Source organism: Zonotrichia leucophrys, chromosome 3 (assembly GCF_028769735.1).
Source record: "Zonotrichia leucophrys gambelii isolate GWCS_2022_RI chromosome 3, RI_Zleu_2.0, whole genome shotgun sequence".
Lineage (NCBI taxonomy): Eukaryota > Metazoa > Chordata > Aves > Passeriformes > Passerellidae > Zonotrichia > Zonotrichia leucophrys.
In genome coordinates this window covers 95296802-95318724 of record NC_088172.1, presented here as the reverse complement: position 1 = coordinate 95318724, position 21923 = coordinate 95296802, and the positions used below count along the sequence as shown (strand labels likewise).

Below are 21923 nucleotides of genomic sequence, written 5' to 3'. Positions count from 1 at the left end.
CCTCCAAACCCCCAGATTTATTTCAGAAATAAGAAACTATTTCAGGAAGCAGCCATTGTGTTTTCCAGGAACATCAATCACAAAGTCCAAGCACTTAGCAGCAATGTCTAGCTGGGCTCTCCTAATTCTCACACAGTCTGCAAACTCAATGTACAATTTGTATGCATGGAGAAACATCCTTAATCACAACAATCTAAATCAGCAATGAGTCATAGTTAAAAGTATAATTGCAGTTTTGATTTTAGTATCAAAATATTCATAGTTTTTATTACGTGACAAGTATCTGATGACAGCTATTTAGTTCATAAGTTTCCTCCATACAGAATAATGCTATATAGGTAGCCTTTTTTTTTTTTTTCCATTTTTAATCTAGGGAAAAGAGGAGCATATTGATCATCCATTGTGTTGATAAATTCACATTTCAAACCAATATATTCATGTGTGTATGTACATTTTCTTGGTTCTTTTTAATGGTTTGCTTTTAGAATAGCAAGATTGTGCTGCACTTCATAAATCTTTATGCTGGCTGTATGTCAGATGAGCATCAGTAGCTTTATAGAGCAGGTGCAGCTGTAGTGCAGGTACAGGAAATAACAAAATCAGTGTGATGGGCTGAGTGGTTGCAATGTTTTATTCCATGAAGGCACACCTGTTGGGCACTGCTACAGAGGTATAATATGTAAAACAAATATCAACTTCAACCTCTTTAGCTCTAAGTGTAAATTTGTTAACCACAGAAATATACTTAGGTATTTTAAACCACAAATAACCTATTGCTGGCCATATTCTTTGTTTAATAACTGCATTGAGCTGCAATACAAAAACAATTTCCTGATTGTTTGTGGGTGCCTCATCTGATCTACCTTAATCCCACTTTTCAGGAACATACTGCAGGTTCTTGTCAAACCAACAGGGAATAAGACAAGAAATGAGTACCTCTACATAGAACTGTAAATTTTAACCCCAATGCTGATTTTTCAGTTGATGTTCCGAGTGTGTTTCTAACTTTTATAAAAAATAAATAGGATCCTGTATTCTTTTCTGCACTCCATAGCCTTGGAGTCTTTAAATATGGCGAGCACAGGATTGTCCTAAGAAGTTTTAAACAGCTGGAAGGCATACAGTGGTGAGTTTTAATCTGCTTCTACACTAGGTGATAGCAGGAAAACACATTTTCAGGCAACCTCAATTAATGTATGCAATTTCACACACTATGTTGAAATAGACAGTCAGAAGGACAGAATGAATGTATGAATGAATGGTGAATGATTTGGCTGGCCAGATCTCTAAATATGGAAAGGTTCACCTGAGAAATACAGCAAATCAAAGAGAAGAGGTAAGAAGTGAAACCAGAACTGTAAATTAACCTTATCTTTCTGTCACAACACAGACTTCACACATTATTTTCATTAATTGCACAGCCTTGCATCCAGCCATCAAACCCCTGAACTTGTATAATTGATTGGTGCTGCTCTGAAGAGGTCTAATGAACTGGGGCGAAGACTAGGTGCTGTGCCTTAGTGTTTTGCAGTGTAGAGTGGAGTAACCAAACAATTGTTTAATTTTACAGAACTAAGTGTGGTTCATGCCAAGTGACTTGAAATCCTAAATACTTCATGGAAACTCGTGATTTATTTATCTGCAAATGCTTAGCTGTACTAAACCAAAAAAGTGCTGATGAAAACAGGATTGTACTCTAACAGAGAACAATTAGAATGACCAGTGAAAAATTTCCAGGCCAAGAGGCTCATTTCAGTTGCATTTCATGTGCCAGGTTTGTTGACCAGTTTTGTCTTTTTCCATACTACTAAAGTATCAGTCCCCCCCATGTTCAGTTCATTACAGATAGCTATTTTTTCCTTTTTTGTGGGGTTTACTTGCAGCCAAAGAGGTTTCTATCAGCCTGCACATTCAGTGCAATTAAATAGGTTTTTAGGACACTGGAAAACAAGCATCTGTAAAGAAGGTGTGAGTGGGTGTTTTTTGTTTTGTTTTGCCGTTAACTAGGAAGTGATTTGGCAGCCCAAAAATGAGATGTTAAGTCTGCTATAACAAGCAACAGCCTAACCACACTGAACCCCTGAAATGTGTGACCTGGCCTACCCTCCAAGACCAGGGCAATGCACTGATCCCCAAGGCTCTCTGCCACCAAGAAGACAGACTAATCTGAAAGGGATGAGGGTTTGTTCCAGGACTAATCACTGTGCAGTGCCAGGGATGCAAGAATTGGGAATGCTACAATTTGTTATTCACAACACACATCCCTCTGCTTAAAAAATCTTGAATACAAACATTACAAGCAAGCAATGGTCTCTCCTTCAGCTGGCTGGCTTCCAGGGCCAGTCTGTTGTACCTCAGAATGTGTATTTGTGAAGAGACTAATTTAAAGATTTTCTGATTAGTTTTACAGGAATAGGTACGTTCCATTGCTAGGTAGCAATTTTACAATGATACATGTAGAAAATTTTAAACTAAACCTGTAAAACTTCAAAAAATTTCAGTGGGATCCTGCTCTGTTAGACCAATAGAAGTATAAAAAGAGATACCTTTGGATCTGGGAGGTTTGTGGTTACCTGAAAGGTAAAATGCCTGTGGTTCTAAGGTACCTTAATTAGAGAGTAAACCAAAAATTTGCACAAAGCTGTTTTGGATTCCTCATTGCTAACCAGCCACTTCTCTGTGAAAGAAAAAAAATATATAAATCTGTGTTTCTTCTCCTTTTTTTAGTAAGAGGAGAGAACTGTAAGGTTTTTAAAGTCTGAGGAGCTGAGCTATGATGAAAACTGCCATTAGCACTTTCACACCTGATTGCAAACCACCGCAGTCAATACTGTTCTACTGACAAAGCAGTGTCAGCCTGTCAGGTTGGGATTTAACTGTGGCCTTTCAAAGCTGCTGTCCTGGAAGCGTGGAGAAGTTAAATGAGAGCCACTGATTCTCTTTTGAGTTTCCTGGGTTTTTAATGGAAGGTTTCTAGTGCTGCTGTAGCTGCTGTAGCTCGAGTGCTTTATCTTTTGCCATGATTCCTGCAAGCTTGAACAATTTCTGTATTTATGGAGGTGAGTTGCTTCCTGTATTTATCAGGTGCATTCACGGCTGCCAAGAGGACTGCCAGCTTGAGGCTGCAAATTTTTATCACTCTGACTCTAAATAAAATCCATATTAAGACCATCAACTAATTTGTAGCTGCTCTGGCAGGCAGCAATGGCATTTTTGGACATTGTTGATAGGAAGTAGAGTGAAGCAACCAAAGCTGAGCAAGATGGGGAAGTTTCACATCCCACTGATATCTTGAGTCATGGTAAACTACCAGAATTTGAATTAGAGCTCTCATCTCAAATATAATAATCTTATTATCAATAAAAGTAAAAATATTAGGGTAAGATGTCCTTTATTCTGTCCAGTTTCCACTCTGTCTCACAGCTTTATACTTTTATTCTGGGTAAGATCCTGTCCATCAGTTCCCTTTACTCCATTCAAAAATCGGTCTAATGTACTGCTGGATCAGGATTTCTCTGTCTCTGGTTACTCGTGTAATTTCTCTAAGTGCTTTGATGGAGTGAAGTTGTGAATTTTTAGGAATCAGCTGCTTCTCAGCGGCAGCATTGCCCTCTGGTGGATGGCTTCAGTGGGAGAAAAGGGGAAAGAAAGAAAAAGTCATGTGGATTGGCCCTTTTGTGTTTTTTTTTTAATTCCACCCAAATCTCTGTGAATTTAAAGGGTCGATAAAACATTAAAGCTACACTGCAGAATCTGTTGCAAAAATCTTGGAAAATCCAAGCTTACATGATCTTTCCATTAATTAATAATCATGTGAAATGTATGCCATTACTGACCACAGCATTAAGTGGAGCCTTCCGGTGTAGATGGAACCACTTTTTAAAAGAAATCTTTGGATCTAGGAGGTTTGTGGTTACCTGAAAGGTAATCTTCAGCATGCATAAAGTGTAAGTACTCTAAGCAAAAGTATTAGACAGCATATAAATGAATTGTGAATGAGGGGGAAACACTTTCCAAGAGACAAAAAACCTCTTTGCTGACATCATTAAAATAATTCTAAAATATGCTTAATTGAAAGTTCCTATTTATAACTGAGCTAGAAACTTTAGATTCTGAGCCCAAGTAACACTGAAATGACAAAATTAAGCTGGTCAGCAAAATAAATGAAAAATAACTAAATCATGATAAATAAATAAGAAAAAAAAAAAGCTGACTGAAAGCTGAAATGGGATGTAGTTCTTTTTGCAACTCAGTAACTGAGCTGCAGATGATTATGATGGTGATGAGAAGTCTCTGATGGCTTCTTAAGTTTCCTGCAGACATATCTCATTTAAATGAGAGTCCAGATCGTTGGCTGGGGTTTTGAAAGAAACAGAGAATGATCAAGAGGTCTTTGGAGCCCAACACCTATTTAAAAGTGTTCTGTTGAATTAAAGTTGATCATTTTTCATAGTTCTTTGTGCTTTTAGCTTCCCTCTGGTACTAACTTTAGATACTTTCAAAATGTATTTCTTCTTCCCTGCTGATACTAGAAGAATATTATTGAATTCTGATTTTTCATCAACTCCTTGTTTACTGGGCAATATTTTGAGCTTAATATATTGTACTGAGAATTGTAACAAGAACATCAATACCCAGCAATATAAATAGCCTATTTAAAAATTTCTCATTTGTGAGCCTTTCAGAAAACATATTTGCACACATGAGGAACCTTTTAGTCCATGTTCAGAACACTTCTTTGTATCCCTCATTTTTATTTTAAGGGGCTTTGTTGTTGATCTTCTATAATTGCATGAAGGAATGAGATATTAAAAGCTGAGTCATCATTGTTTGATGGAAAAGAAAAAAAATGAGGAGGATATTAAGATATATGAAGGTTTTAATGATTCAAAAACTCTTTAATAGTCTTATTATATATCTCTCCAGTGAAAACATGTGATACTTTGATTCTGGAAAGGACTGTGGAACTCTTTCAAAGTGTGAAATTAATGAGAGTGCACAGACATGATATCTCATTCTAAACATCTTAAAAATTGTATGTTTCTTTTATGTGCTAGAGGTTTAACGATGCAGATTTTAAATAATGGAAATGGGCAAAGTAAGCTGCAACTGGGAGAGATTTGAACTGAAAGTTTTCAGATGGTCTTTTGATGCCCCTTCATAAACTCAAGCTACAACAAGTGCAATTAACAGAAAAAAGTAATATGTTTTGCCTTTGCTGCTCTAATTCATTATTGTTTTAAAAAATGCAAATACTGAGAAGAAAGTATATCAATAGCAAGCTCATTATTGGAAAAAAAATATTTCTGTATCAGGAATAAGTAACTAGGAACATGATACCAGTACCAGAGAAGAAAATTCTAGCTTTGATTGCTGTATTTCTAGCTAAAATCTGAAAATCTCTTTATGGAAATCACAGTGTCTGTGCTTTGGATGTTATTAGATGGTTTAGATATGGAAAATTATTACTATTGAAATGGAGGAGGAGATTAAAGTCAGATAAATTCTCTTTAAATCTGAATGAAATGATCATAGGAAACAAAACTAAGTCTACCCTCATGTAACAGTTTTTGATTAAACAGTGTGGAAATATCAGATATCTAAACCAAATTTGGATCCCAGCACAAGCTGAAATTCCTACTGTTGCCTCATCTGTAGTTATTCAGAGCTAATTCTAAGCACGTATAATAACAGACTTACAGCCCTAATGACAGTATTCACTCTCTTCCATGACACATTTTGTTCCCATTTGTTTTTTTTTATTTCCCCCCTAATGATTGTGGGATGTTCTCAGATTTCTTTACAAATACATTTTCACTTTTTACCTAAGACATACACTTTTTATTTAGAGTGCTTGGTTCCAAGTATTTTTTTTCTATGTGTCTCTTTTATAAGCCATATTTGGAATAAAAAGCACAAAAGCATTATCTCCTTATTTCTCACAGTAGATTAATTGGAGTTGGGAGCAGTTGCTTGAAAGTAAATTTTCAATGAAGCTTGTTTTTCAAAACTGCTTGTATTCACAAACCATCTGCCAGTTCCTCCTTAATTTACCAAAGCTTCTAGGACAATCTTGGCCTTTTATGGAAAGAAAAGGCAAAACAATGATGAGAAGTTTTGATCTGGGAAAAAAAAAAAAAGTTGAAATAAAAACCTCCATGGTTCTCTCAACAATAATAATTTTAAAAAATCTACGAAAATAGAGCAGTGTTTAGGCAAAGTTTCTTTTTCCATTTTGACTGTTTTTTTCCAAGTCTATTTTAAATGGAATTTTATCTACATGTTTCCAATTAGAGGAAAATTCTACCATGAGTATATAGATTTTGGCCTGTGTCATGCATGTTCTATTTTAGTTTTTGTTCCACCTACTCTTTTTTCTGACCACTTGGCAGTTCAGTTTAGCCCTGGTTATGTTTCCTACTGGCTGGAAAGCAGAAAGGAAGTTCTTTAGTAGCATACAGCAAATTTTGGAAAAGCTTTCTCATGTAATTGCAAGTTGTTGGGAGTGATCCTTTACATCACCTCTAGTATATACCAAGGTAAATGAAAAGAAAGGACTCTGGAAAAAGATGCATCCGTAATTATTGTTAAATAAATTAAATAGGTTTTAATGACTTCACTTTTCAAAATTTCATATGAATTAATATAATTATATTAATAATATAAGTTAATATTCTTCTTCTTTAAGTAAACTTTACTGTCTTTGGTCTGTTCTGCCCATCCTCAACTTTCATTCCCCTTCAATCACTTCTAATCAGTTCACTTCTTTGTGAGCTGTTGTTTTCAATCTTGTAGAATACATCCCATGAGAGCACTTCTATCAATGCATTATCCTTCCTGGATTATCACTCTGTTCACTATTAATTCATGAGATTGATTCACCCCCTTCCTTGTAGAGAAATATTAACATGTAATTAAGATACAAATCCAAATGTGAGAGCATAATAACAGGAAAGCCATCTGAGGGAAACAAAATCACAGCAGTGACATGTTCTAGAAGAGGGCTGCAGCTGAAGATTAATTGGTGAGCACTCACAGTGACAGCAGATAACTCATGTGTTGCATTGACAGAGGGAATGAAAGAGCTGGAATCTGCAGACTCTTTGTCATAAATAAAAGAGATGGCTTTCTGCAGAGCAATTCCTAAATCTTCTTATGTTTAAAATATTTTTCATGTTGAAAATAATTTGCTGAATACTATGCAAAATCTTTGTAGTTGCATTGTAGTCAGATCAATTCACACTCCCTTGGCTCTTCTATGTCACTTATATTATCAACCAGCAACTGTGAATTCAAACAAAAGCAAACTTTTATTAAGATCACACTACTGGAGCAGCAAATGGGTTAATGGCATTATGAATTTGTGTTTGGCATTTGCTGCTCAAATCTTACAAGGTGTATAAACACAACGGGCAACATTTCATCAGTCTGGAGTTATCTTCTGTGTTTATGTGCATGTGCCTTGCAGTAAAACTTCAAATTCCTTGGGGCACTAACCAGATTTATAAAAAAGGAAGTAGATTGCATTCAATGCACTTTTACATTGGTGAAAGGTGAAAATTTTGAAGTGGGAATTTTTGCAGGAGATGATTTGTGAAGAGAGGGACAAAGGTTAAAAAGAAATTATTGGAAGTCATGTGTCTGAAAATGACTTCATCTTTGTTAAAGATTTTAATGCACTGCAAAGAGGTTCCGCGCAAAGTTACTTGTGCCGAGAATACCATGGCATGAAGAACACAATTCCAGTAACACCTTCAGAAAGTGATACCAATAAATGAAAATGCACATACAATTAGGCACTAAAATATTCATAACATTTCAGCAATGGAAGTGTTACAATATAAGAAGGTAAGAACAAAAGCAGATAATGAGGCATTAATAGCTATTACATCAAGACGGACAAAAAATGCAGCTCGTTTGTTGAGGATGAATTCCAAGTGTCTAAAAATTCTCATAGAAAATATAAGTTGAGACTAAACTTAAAATTGAAAGATATTAGGGGTTTCAGAAGTTCAGAATGAAGTGGAGGGTTTTTGCAGAATACAGAATTAACAATTTGATCTACCAATAGCTGAGACACCTCTTATCCCAGATCCCATCGATGTCGGGACAAATGAGTTTCATCAACCATTTAAAAAGGGTCTGCTGCACAAACAAATGAAGTTGCCTGTAAATAAGACACATGGGCAGCCTGGGTTTTAATCCTGGATTACTCTGTTTTTTCCTTCCATGCAAAGATTAAGAGGTGTTTTTGGCAAGAAATCTCCCTCTTCCCTGAAACTTCACTGACTAATGATGGCTGATATTGACCACAGTGAGGTAGGTTGAATACGAGAGATCAGTGTTTGAACAGGATTGATCCCCTTTCCTTCTTCAGTCCTATTCTTCACTCTCTGTGAAAGGATAAGTTTGGCTAACTCTGAAATCCACCTTTCAACACACGTGGCAGGCTGCTACAATGGTACAGTCATTCCAACCCAACCAAAAAAGTGCATGTATGAATTACACAGGTTGAAAAGACACCCAGGAGTTGTGAATTTGGGCATGAAGTTCAGGCAACTTTTTGTAACTTTATACAGTTCTCTTTAATATGGCAGAGCTCAGCACTGGAAATCAGAATCATGAAGTCTTCATCCTTTAAGAAACACTCTGCTAATCTCCTTCAGGTGATACAGATGTAGAAAAGTCCTTCTCTCAATAATTTAAACCATTATCAAAACATTACACTAAAAATCCTGTCCTGAATTTTCATTAGGATTATCCTACAAAAGACTCAGTTTTGCAGTCCTTGGCTTTACAGCTTTCATGTCCTGAACAGTGAAATAATACTGAGAGCTGTGTATGAAAAAGTTCATGTCCTTCCCATCATCACATTCCAAATATGTCCACAAGTAGCTGATGCAAAGTTAGACACAATGCCAGTTTGGACTGGAGATTGTATTTATCTTTTGATGGATGGTGTAATTATACCAAAAATAATGAGGATTGGCTTGAAAAAGTGTCTATTGAGTTGGCCCTTTTCAGCCATCCTTTTTAGAATCATCCTGTCTGAACTAATAGAAAGTAAATAATGGTTAAAAGGTAATGAGAAGTAATGGACCTTAAACAGATTGACTGTTGATTGGGTACCACCAATTTGCAGCATTTGTTCTTCCTTCAGGGCCCTCGAGCTGTGCAGCTCCCTAGCAACAATGAAATCTGCTCTGAGATATTCTCATAGAGAAAGAGCTGCACTTGCCAGCACGGTATGGTGATAATCGAGCTGGCAGCAGAGCTGAAATTGCTGTGCAACAAACACCCTTACATTCTGCAAGATGTTACACTCTGCATTGTGCATGGCAGCCACGATTATAAAGCCTTGCCTCTCGAGAAAAATATTGTCATACTTTAATTTGTTTTCCATATGCAAAAGTTGCTGTGATGTGTGTGTGTTTATCTTACCCTTACAGTGTCAGAACACTGTCAGTATTAGTATTCTGGGGTGTTAATCTGCAATAATATACAAAGCTTTGTTTGGACAATCCAGATCTGGACTCCAGCTTCTTCAAAATATTTGTGTTGCACTTTTTTGCTACATTTGGGTTTAGAGAAATCTTTTCCCCCATGCCTTATTTTTTCATGTATTAAATAAGACAATATTATTTATATACAACACGGGGCTGAATTAAGAGAGACAAAGGGGGTAGTTTCAGTGATAAAAATCTTAATTATTGCATTATATTGTGAAGTAATTAGGTAGAGACGGCACTGTAACTTTTGTGCAGTAGGAAAATAGGCAAATCTTGTCCTGTCTGGTCCACTGGCTCTATTAGCATTGTGTCTTGTTCTAGTCATACAGGGAAATGGCATCAAAAGTGCAGCGTTCGAGTCATCTGCTGAATTTCTCTCTGTTGGAAATTACTAAGTACCTAACTAACCTAACCTACCTTACTGAAGTATTTTTTCAACATAGAGCATCAAACCCTCAGTTAATTTTTCCTACAAAGAATTTACAATAAATTTGTCATTTCTAATTTAAATATTAAAATAATTTACAAATGTTATAGCTCTTTTTATTACTTTCTGTAGTTAAAATTCATATTGGTTTTAGTTTTGAGACAAGAATATTTTAATGCCCTATTGTGGACAATGTCTTAGCACATTAACATAGAACTTTGTAAGAACAAAGTTTGTGGTAATTGGGAGTGGGGCTGTGGCTGAGAGTCATCCTTAGTAGGCTACAGCTACTAAGCAGGTGAAAAGCATTAAAAGCAACAAGATAAGGAGTGCTCAGGTGCACTGACCAATCACCAAAGGGAGCAGTGGGCACACAGGTGCAATGCATTAATGTGACGGTATAAAAGGTTGGGACAAAGAACAAGAAGGCCAAATACCTGCAGCCTTCTGAAGTATTATGGTGCTGCTGTGTGTGGACAGACACCTTAATTCTGGTGAGGTAAGGTTTTACTCTGTATGGAGAAATGCTTAAAACCTTCTGAAATTGCATGGTGATACTGCATTGTGGCCCTCCTGATCATGGCATATGCTGTGGCAGAATATTATTCTGGTTTTTGTCAGAATATCTCTATATTTTAAATAGTGTTTTCTGAATTCAGGTCTTGAATTGTTTTCAGGGCTCTACTGTTATCACTTTGTTATGCTCAAGTAAAATGTGTTACTGTCTGGATGTTATATATAAGTTTTTCCTTTTTTTTTCCCTTTTAAATGGTATAGGAATACCTCTGATTTAAAATCTGCATGCATAGCTGGTTTTGATAGTGTTTATTCCTTTTTTACTATTTGTATTTTTTTTTCTTAACAAATGTGGTTGCAACCCCCACAAATGTGCATGTTAATTTTGATTTCTTTTTGGTTCCCAAGCCTGGGATGCTGTTTTTGGGTTTTTTTTGTCTGATAAATAATGTGCCCTTAATGGATGTCTCATCAAATCTCTGACCTATTAACACACATGTAATAGCAAGATATTCTGAATTCTAGCTCCTTGTAATTACCTGTTTGCCCAAGATTTCAATTAATCTTGAAAAAAATATTGAATTAATTTATGTGTACATCAGCTAATTCCAGTTTTGAGCCTGGCAGTGTCAGGGAGCAGGAAACAAAAGACATGGGAAGCAAAGTGTGTGCAGGACATTGGGTTTGTCTGTGGCTAAACCCTTACCCCCTTTCCTTTCCCTCTTCCCCCATGGATGGGCTGCAGTCTTTGAAGTATGGGGTAGGGACATTTCACTCACAACCTGGCTTTGAGTTGGTAACTTAGCCCTCACTTGCTGATAAAACTGAGTTTTGGCAAAGTTTGTGTTGCCTGCTGCTCTTCCTTGACTTGGCTCCCTCAAGTGTGAGGGGGTTCCAGTGCACAGAGGATGAAAAGTCACCACCATGAGGCAGTGATGTGGCTTTGCCCCAGGTGTGAGTGCAAATGCAAACCCTGAAAAGATGTAGGTTAAAGAAAATACTGTGTACAATTAACTGCCTTTGATTTGGCATTAGCTTTGTTTGCTGTGGCTACTGAGCTGGATGCAATTTAATCAAGGCAAACAATTTGAAGTAGCCAAGGATGGATTTAAAGGCAGGTGGTGATTTCTGGGTTTGGATATACCTGCCTTTGTGGACTGTTAGTGGGAGAGTGAAGTGTCTTTAATTTCTATTGAGTAACTTTGAAACAAGCTCTGTAGAGATAGATTTGTTGGCTCAGTCCTACTGTTATTCTTTAATCTACCCTTGTGTGAAACCTGATAGCTGCTTTTACAAAGTGTCAATTTTCCAAGTCTTTTGGATCTCTGTCTTAATATTAATGTGTTTTGACAGAAAGGAAGCTTAAGTTTTTGTTCTTTATGCCAGCTCTACAAAACCAAAATCGTTTCAGATAGTGTAGCTCTGAGTTGGTGTGTTCGAATTTCTATTCTCCTGGAGAATAAAACTTGGAGTCTGTTTCATCTGCAATAAAAAGTGTGCCAGGAGTTTGAAGTGTAGCAGGTCTGGGTTTTCATATGTGCTCGTTTTGGGGAATCTTGGACAGGTTTGAATTTATAAAGCTCTGATTCAGCATGTAAACAGATCTGGTTCTGGTTGAAAAAATGCCACAATGCTGCTTTACTCAAGATCATTGCAACTTAATCCATAAGAGGGTTAAGATATTTGGGCATTAAAATCTGAAAGCTAAAACATTACTTCTCCCTCCTAGAGAATTTTTTGTTCTGTTATTAGCTGTTGAATTAGATATTTATTTGAACTATCTGCATTTTCTGTTTTGAAGCAGCCTAAATTATGTCTGTTGGAAGCTTTGAACTTTTAGTAGTGGAAATTCTTTTGGAGATTTGTTATTTTGGAAAAAAAAAAAAAAACAAAACAAACAAAACAACCCCTAAAAAATAACCAAATCACACAGATACAGGGAAGAAAACCCTAAAAGCCAAACCTGACCAAACAAAAAACCTCCCAAAAAACCCAAACCTTAAAATTGCTTTCTAATCTCAGAAGTGAAATACAGTTTTCAGGGGTTGTGGGATAAAAGTTTAGGGCAATTCTTCCATAGTAACCAGTTTCATTTGTCAGTTTCTCTACCTGGCTCCTCTTGTTCCCACAATAATCATAAAATCATTGTCTGTGTATTGTAGTATATGTGTATTGTCAACAATTGGAGTAAATTTATTTTTTTTATTTCCTGTTCCTCTCCTCTAGATACAGCACAATGTGTGGGGACTTGCAGTACTACCTGATTATGAAACTTAAGGGATGCCAAAAAAAAAAAAAACCAAGGAAATTATTCTTTATTCTCTCCTATCCCTCTGGTTCATCCCAGTGCTTGAGAGGCAATTTCATATCAGCTGTGGCCAGCTCAGAAGTAGATACATTTCAGCTGAGGATGTGCAGAATACTTTTTTATAGTGTTGAAACTTAGAGCTCCATAGTCTTTCCCAGGTGTGAGGACACCAGTGGTTTTTAAGGGAGGTTTTATAAATAGTGCTGGGTGTGGCTTTGGGTTAATTTAAGAGGAATAACTGACATAAGAAACACTGCTCACACTCACACCTGAAGAATTGCAGCTGTGCTAATCACCAAAGATTAGGAACAGGCCTGCCCTTAATAGGCCACAGCTGTGTCCAATAAGAAGACAAAACAGTGAGTTAGCTTTTTGTGCTACAAGAGAGTAAGTTAGCTAGTTGAGAAGAGAATTAGTTTGTTGCCTGTGCTGTGAAGGAGTCAGTGCTGGGAGGAGCTGCCTATGAACAATCACCCAGAAAGTATAGAACTTTTGCAATATGATGACAACAACTGGTGATCCCTACATGATTCTGACATGATCCTGTGGTGGTTTGGGACAAAAAGACTTAAATATTAACTAATGTAATCCTGTGGTGGTTTCTGAGTCTCTTCTGCCTGGAACCTATTTCTGGACAACTCCAGAAACTGCATCAGTGCAGGTAAGCATGAAGCAAGACTGCTCTAGGGTATTTTAAGTGTTTGTGGCTCATAGATCTTGAGTGACAAGTGGTATCTGATTTTGGTTGCTGAGTTTTTATTCCATTTAATTTTCTAATCCATTTTTGAAACAAACTGGCTCACTCACACCTTAACTGTGGACTGTGTGAAGAATTATCTCTTGTTTTGTCTTCCTTCTGTTTCATTCAAGGGCCCTGTGTGTTTACATTGGGGAAAATTGTGAACAGTGTGAGGTTGTCTGATCACTTTCTTATTTTGAATGTGACTTTAGTTTTATGTTATGTCCTGCTGTGGTCAGCACTGTTTCAACAGGCAGCCCTAATCTATGAAATTCTTTCTCTTGAAAAAGTTTTATTGGTTTGATTTTCCTTTTTATCTTCCTCCTCTCTTTCCTGGTATGGGTTGGTGGAAGTCGATATGAGCAGCAGCGATTTGTGCAGTGGCATTTTCTTGGTGTGGTGAGATAGAAAGCATGTTGTGGTGACAGGAACTGCAAAGAAGAAACTTAGTTTGCTCTGGTAGCAGTGTGAAACTGGAGCATTTTGTTGTTTATTCCTTGAAAGCATTTAGAATCTAAGTGTTGGGCAGAGAGGAGGGATGCAGCACACAGATAAACAAGTGACAGCATGTCCCATTTGCATCACCCAACTGACATGGATACAGTTTTTAGGTTGCTTTGGCAACCTTCCTTGTTGCCTAGAATATCAATATCAGACCAGTAGTAGATGCTAGTTAATAAGTTTTCTTCAGTGAGATTTGGGGGTGTCTGCTGATAATACTTCTCAGGATATTGTATCAAGAAGAAAGGAAAAGAATGCGAAACTGGGGGGGAAGCTCCAAAGCTTATTTACCTCCATAGATATTTGAAACCAAAAGGTGTGGAAAAACTGAAGGATGTGGAAACTCTGGAACACTTTATGAGCAGCTAGACTTGAAGGAGACATTTTAAAAGAAAAAGGAATTGTTGCATTATACCTCTATTATGTCAGAAATCCCTGGCAAAGGTTCTCAAATGCAGTGAGATTTCTGTAGTCCTAGTGGTTCCAGAATTGATGATAGACTGTGAATATTTTGTGTTAAATTTGTTAAATTTTAATAGCCTGTGAATAAGAGGATTTTAATTGCAGGCCTGTATTTTGTATGAAAGTTTGAGTCAGCATGTGGAGGAAAGTTAAATCTGAGTTAGAGGTTTGGAAGTTATTTTACTAGATATGGGCTGCAAAAACAGCTCTTGGTCCCACAGTTTCAACAGAAAAAGAAATGGGAGATGGTATTTTATTTATTGTCTAGAGAATATAGGATTAGGCTCTAGTTTTGTAAATGGAGTGTGTTTGCTGTTGGCTTATATTTAATAGACTTGTTTTCTGAAATTAAAAATTTGAGTCACCAAATACAGAAATTTAAAACCGCAACTGTCTGGTCAGGCAAATCAAGGCATTCTTCTGCAGCACTTTCTTGCACATTGTTGATATGTTGAAGCAAATGGAGCAGCTCTTAATCCTGTGTCATCATGAGCTGAATTTCTGCATAAAAGGTTTTCACTTCTGTGCAGATTGTTGCCTTTTGTAAACACCTGAGGAATCACATGCTGTTAATATGCTATAAGCAGGTTTTTGTTTTGCTTCATCTCCCATCTTATTCAGACTTAGTCATATGTGACTGATCTGCTCTCAGCAACAGGTGCCAATGGTATTTGCAGGCTCTTTGATTGGAAAAGGCTTTCTTAGTTGTGATAGTGCAACCCAGTTATGTTCTACTCAGCAAGCAAAGCATTTGAGTCAGCAGATAAATGCAGTTTGCAGTGGCATAAACTGACTCCTGTGTGTTTATAAATATGTATTTACAGTACACTTTCTTATTTCTGCTTTATGGATGTATTAAACTAGCATATTTATCTTGCAGATTAAACAGGAGCTTGTATATCAGCACAAAGTTATTTCCAGAAAAAGTAATGTATTAAAGTGTGAAAAATCAATGATTGCTGAAGTATTATTTCAAATTTTCTTTTAAATCTTTTTCTCTTTTTCCTGTTAATGCTTGTGTGCATTTTTGTAGCTGGAGTGCTATACCTGCTGTTTTGACACTATTCAATTTGGTGCTATTACTGTAGAGTTGCATTATTTGTTGCATATTGTAAACATAAAGATCATCTGAAAGTTCTGATAATTTGTATGTTTAGGATTTATGGTACCAAACATAACAATCATATCCCCTGATTATCTTGTAATCCAGTGAGTAAATAATAGCAATCCAGCTTTTGTGTTCTCAGTGAGTAAAGCAGAAATGAAACAATTTTTGCTGGTAAGGATGAAAATACATGACTTGGCCATTTCCCTAATATAGATTTGTAGTATAGGCAGGTATAAATAGGTTTCTGTCACTCTGCAGAAACTGGTTGAGTCCAGAACCCTCATTTATTGGGCCATGCCACCATTCCCAGGCAGTGTGGATAAGTAAGTGGAGAACAGGGCAGTCAGAGCTGATGGCCTTGGCAATGTGGAGCATACAGGTTCAGTGATTTCACCTCTTTAAATCATTTATAAACTCCAGAATGACTCAGTGGACTGGCTGTTTGCTCCTGTGGCATGTTAGAGGCAACCTTGGAGCAGAGTTTTCAGTTTAATTCAGAGGAATGTGCTTTGTGGTTCCTGGGGACCTGTGTGCAGGGATTAGTGGAAGAGGTACCTGAAAAGCATCCCCCAGACCTGAAATAGAAACTTTGAGGTAGCTGGACCTGCCATTTCTACATTGCATGATGGGTTTTGGTGTCACTGGCACCACCCAATAAAACTTCTAATATGAGCAGACCTATGTTTTATTATGAAAATAGGATTCGGGTGTGGGGATGAGGAGTTATTGTTCTCAGGGTGTTTTCTGAATTTGCTGTTGTTTCTAAAGTGAAGCACTCTTGTTCCTGCTTTTGAAGTCCATTAATGCTTTCTTTAACTCTGCTGAGACCACTACACACAGTAGCTGTGCAGAGAAGGTGTGTTACAAATGTGTGTAGTTTTAACTGCTTGAAATGGCCTGCTTTATTATCATTTGAGAGTGAAATTGTCTGCTGTGAAAACTTACTTGTAGTCCTTTCAGTAATATGACATTTATTTAAATCCTTTCTCTTTTTCTTTTATTTCCTACTTATTAATGAGCTCTTAAGGCATTTAGTCTTTGCAGCTGATCTGTCTTGCATAGTTGTGTAAATAATGGAAAAACCAGTATCATTTTAGTCTTAAGTGTTTTAAAGATCTTTGATGACATGCTTTAATATGAAGAACACAACTGAAAGAACTTTGTTTGTTATATGTTCTTTATATGACTTGTATTGATCAGAATTATCCTGTTATGGACTATTATATTCAGTTTGTTATATGTCCTTGATAAACCCATTTTAACTTTGTTACATTTATTTGATTTGAAGCTTTTTGGCCCATATGTCTTTGCATGACCCCCTAAATTGTGTCCAAATTTTTTAGCTGCGGCTGGTATTGCAAGCCAGGGTAGTGTCCTTTGGTTTTTAAATACTTCCTGTGAACACATATTTATATAGAATCGCTTGTCAAGTGTTGAACAAATGTGCTCTTTATTTCCTCAGTTGCTTGTAGCTGTAAAATTCAAGAGATTATACCAATGTGAAACTGAGGCAGGTTTGTGTTGGGTTTGCTGGTCACAAAGTACCTAGAGCATTCTGTTTTCTCTCTTGAATAGGCCTAATAATAATAGGTTTAAATTATTGATATGGCAGTAACTGGAATTGATTATTTAATAGGAGCCTAACAGTATTTTTTTGTATTGTATTATTTGTCTTTTATATGTAGTGGTATCTTTTACAATTGCTTTCATATGGAATTTAGCACCTGCATTATGTATTTATATATATCATTATTAAGTAGTATTATAATTAAAATGATGGGGGAGAAAATGTGCTACCCCAATTCATGTGATGTTAAGGTTTTGTTTAAAAATGAATGGTTGTTTATCTGAACTCTGATTCAAAGTCAGGTATCTCTCTGGGCAGGTGTCAGTCCAGGTTAGCTTTTTATCATCAGGTTTTTTTGCTCTGAAATGGAAACCCATAATCTGTGTGCCAGCAGGCCTTGAACTACAGTGGAGTCAGGATTTTACAACTATGCTAAACTATAATTATGCTAAGTAGTTTATGCAATGAATTGGGAAAGAAGAGTAAAGATAAGGGTTTAACGTCTGAAGGGCCAAGTTAATAAGGTCACTAATTATGTAAATACAATGAACGCATTCTTTCAGTTTTCAAGCTAGTTGTCTGAATAAGAAAGTGATGCAATGCAGGATCTTGATGTTTTGGGGACTGCTGCTGGTGAGGAACATAAAATATTGTTTTTCAGCTTCTGACTGTATTGGCTATGGAAGTTCCAGCTGGAATTGGCTATGGGAGTTCCAGCTGGAAACCAAGGGGTAGGATGAGCTGCTGACAGCTGCCGTGGCATTGGTTCTACCAGACACTGACTTAGTTCCCAGTTTAAGCACTTAATTGTTCTCAGTGCTTAAATAATTAACCATCTCCTGTTCCCCCAAAAATGTAAGATAACATGGAAAAGATACTGTGCTGAGCACAGTAAAGTTTTCTTATGTCATGTAGAGCTTCAAGTACTGTATTAAGCAAATTGGATGGAACATGAAACATCTTGATGTTTCAAAGGGTTTGCATGTCACCTTTTCCACTGCTCAAATCAAATCAATGCCAGTTGAGCTACAAGTCTTGCACTTGATCTGTGGCAGAACTTTACTGTTTAATTTATTCACTTTAATCAGAAAGAATCTGTAACTTAGTGACAGTTACATTGCATATGCTCAACTTGTCCTGGGATATTGAATGTAGTGCTTAACACTTGCGCCAGATGTCAATAGGGTTTGGATTTTTCTTCTTTCCAAAGTTTTCAAAAGAAAACTTCAAAACAAGTTCTTAACTACTAAAAGGGATTTGTTTAAAAATACATGCTACTTCCAGTTGTAACCTCTTGATTGTAGCAGTTATTTTTCAAGACAGTTTATTCATCCTGAATATCCCCTCTGACCACATTAGTGAGTACTATATAAGGTATGCTATGCTTATTTTCAAGTCTCTGAATTACTGACATTTACTCTCTGTGAGTCTCTACAGTACAGAGAAACTCTTCATTTCATTGAAACCTGTAAGATTTGTTAGGCGTTTTAATATCTTTGCCTGCAACTCAAATTTAGGCCATCAAATTCTTCTCAACTGCCTCAAACCCTGCATATGGCACAAGTCTCTGAAAGCTTGAATTTCTAATGCTCATGTTCCCTCACTGCCTTATGTTGTGCTTCTGGTCCTTATCTGACTCACCTCAGACGCTGAAGTATTCACTAGTGCCAAGACTAAAACTTGATAGGATTTGAAGACATGAGACATGAGTTGTTTTTTTTTTTTTCCTTCCTTGTCTGAAGGTGCCTGTTAACTTAGAGTGCAACATCCTTCCTGGGTCTCTTATATAAATTGCTTAATTGTAAGAAGGTTCTCATACAATATGACAGACATAGTCTCAAATTATACTGTTGCCATGGAGGACTTGAATTTAATTTCAGCTCCTCAGTGCTTCAGTGGGGAAACGTAGCAGCTTCAACAAAGAGGATTTGGAAGCGCCGCCAATGAAGAGCACATAGGATTTTGGTTATTTAGGGGACAGGACAGCAATACTGCCTGTGAATGATTTCCAGTCAGATGGGTTAGCTAAATTGAATTGTAAATCTGAATACTAAAAACTGTTCTGTGGAAAGGAAAGGGCTTTTTTGTTTTTCAGATCATTATTCTTGCCAGCTAAACCATGAATCTGGATTTGTTAGCTGTTTGTTTGTAGCTCCATATGTGGCAAAAACAACTTAAAGTACTTGCGTGTGCATCTCCCAGCCATAAAACAAGGACTGGATAAGGATTTGTTAGAGAATTATTAGAGAATTCAGAACTGAAACTTTAAACTCTTCTGGTGTTTTTTCTTGTAAGGGTCCACAGTGACAGGTTCAGGGAGTAGCATCATTTTGTACATTTAGAAAATTCTCATGCTGATAAAGAATTCATTGAATTGAAACTGTTTGTTCTCAACTCCTCTGTGCTCAAAGCATTATTTGCTTAACCTAAAAAGCCAAACTATTGTGGTTATGAAATAATTAAACAACCTTGAAAGCTATCTACTTGGAAAATAATCTTATTGTGGAAAATATCACATTTTTTCATCTGAATGGTCATTCAAATAATTCAAAACCTAAGTGCAGCATACCAGCCATGACCACTTGGCATTCACTACAAATTGCTTATATAATTTGTTTTGACTCTTTATTTTTCTACCTTAGGCTTTTTTCTTCAACTGGGCATTTGTCTCAAAAAACACCTTTGTTTCACTTAGGCTGCTTCTTCTTAAGAGGGTGGCAATCTATGCTTGAAATTGGGATTCAGAATAACATCCTGACTCTCTCAAGCTCTGAGTGCTCTGCAGTCTGTTCTTTCTTTATCAAGTGGGTACTGACACAATGAGTATTTTTAAAGGGAAAACTAAATGAAAATTAAACCATTTTAAAATGCAAATATATTTAATATATTAACTATATTTGATATTTAATATACAACTCTTTATTTTACTATCTTCTGTGTGTATCTATTGTTAGATGATGGCAGATAGGCAAAAATCTTCTCACCTCTTAATGTTTAATAAGAATAAAATACTACAAGCTAAGCACAGTTCTGCCCACCATGTTTTGAAAACCAAGTACTGAAGTGCTCTGGCAATTTTAATATTAGGACAGATTCTACAAGTCTGTTGATGATTATTCTCTTTACTACAGAACAAAATTACTTCAAAAAGATTAAAGGTTGAAAAAGTTGTTTTGTTATCTTTGTTCAAAAGGAGGAAATGAAGAGAAATTTTGTAATTGCTCTCTGGCCCTCAAGAATTAGGAGGAACTATAGGGTCCTCAATTGTTTTACCTGTGGAATGAACACCTTTTGAGATGTTGGTGTTCAAGTTCCTGTAAAATAAGTAAAGAATTGAGCACTTTATTTACCTTTGTCTTAATAGCATACTTGGAATGGCTGCATCTGGAACTCTCAGTTGTTAATCCAGATTAAAACCCTTGAATGTGTTCTGTAATATGAGGGCGTGTTGTTGCCTGGTCTAACACCAAAGACTAATAGTTTTGTCCTATTTCAGCTTTGTAGTTTGGGGCAGCTCTGTCAAATACAAATTTTGGATACAGGTTTAAAGTACCTAAATCAACTCCTGCCATTTTGTGAGTTTAAAGTTCAAAATTGGGTTTTTTTGTTTGAGGCACTCAAGAGAAGGTGGAGATCTGTTTTAAACTCCTCTTTTTGATTCAATCAACTGTGTGCTCTATAAACTTGTCTTGGAGGAAGCTACCAGACCCCAAGATCACATTCAGGCTATGTGAACCACCAAGTGACACAGCTGCCTGCAGTGCAATGATATTTTGAAGTAGTATAAATGCTGAACAGGCGTCATCATCACTGCAATCTTTCATGCAAGCCCACCATTATGGTGTTCTGGGGTCTCTGTTTATGTAATAAGAGGCTTCAAAGATGGTAATCTGCAAAAGTCTGTTTTAACCAGCCTGCTGTGGTGTGTAGACACACTGTGAAAAGTAAAATGCTAGTGAAATGGTCTTATGTTTGTCTGAATATTTGTGTGATGTGATTAGTGGGAATGAGGAAATGGATTTATTTTGTCATGGGGAGTGGGATATTCTCTGCTTTGAGTGGTGATTTGTGTAGCATCAAGGATTTATTTGTATAGATTTATATAAATAAATGTACTGCTTTCTACTGTCTTTGGAATAACATCTAAAACTAAATCAGTCTTATACTGTCCAGGAGAAAAACTACGATCTCTATTTTCATAGTGCTCAACCATGTTTAAGTTTTAAGAGTTAAAACAGGCTCTAAAGCAGCAAAGGTTCACCATAAAAATAAATAATAATCAGAATAAAAAAGGAAGAGGTTTGGTATGCAGGTGTAAAAGCTGCTCTTTGCTCTAGGCCTTAGCTTCTTACCACATCTGGTCAAAAGTGTGTCTTTTTGAGGTCAGATTGTAAATGACTTGAAAAAAAGGTCAGATAAAGTTGTGTCTTACTTGTATAAAGCAAATAGACTTGTTTTAGTTCAAACTGGTATTACTGAATTTACATTTTAGCCCAGAGCTTTACTGTAAAAAATCACAGGTATTAAATTCCTGCATCTAGGAAAAAAAAAAATTCCTTCAGGTTGACCCTTCCCCTGCTACTTCTAGTCAGATATTCTTATTTTTCTGTGACATTTAGGTGTGGAAATTTTCTCAAGAAATTAAAATGATGTGACAGATTACTGTATGCACAAGAAAGAGGTGGTGACATTTCTTCCTTGACAGAGAGGAGCTGTATGGTGATACGAGTTTTATTTTAACATATTTCCAGTTATGAAATGTGCTTTGTTTTACATTGATTAGAAA

At 36.5% G+C, this 21923-nt stretch overlaps 1 protein-coding gene across 28 annotated transcripts in view; it reads left to right on the top strand.

The window, feature by feature from the left end:
• NRXN1 (neurexin 1) overlaps positions 1–21923 on the top strand; it is a 681984-nt gene that overhangs the window by 128728 nt on the left and 531333 nt on the right. For 3 of the 28 annotated variants that reach the window (XM_064709399.1, XM_064709398.1, XM_064709395.1), the window contains exon 1: positions 10309–10435. The exons of 23 other annotated variants lie outside the window; for them this stretch is intronic. Coding sequence is in view for 1 of the 5 variants with exons in the window: in XM_064709394.1 (XP_064565464.1) it covers positions 10394–10430 (37 nt within the window). In the remaining 4 variants the exon portion in view is untranslated. Of the gene's footprint in view, positions 1–10308; positions 10436–21923 lie in introns of those variants that run through there. 2 more of the 28 variants (XM_064709394.1, XM_064709400.1) reach the window with 2 other exon arrangements.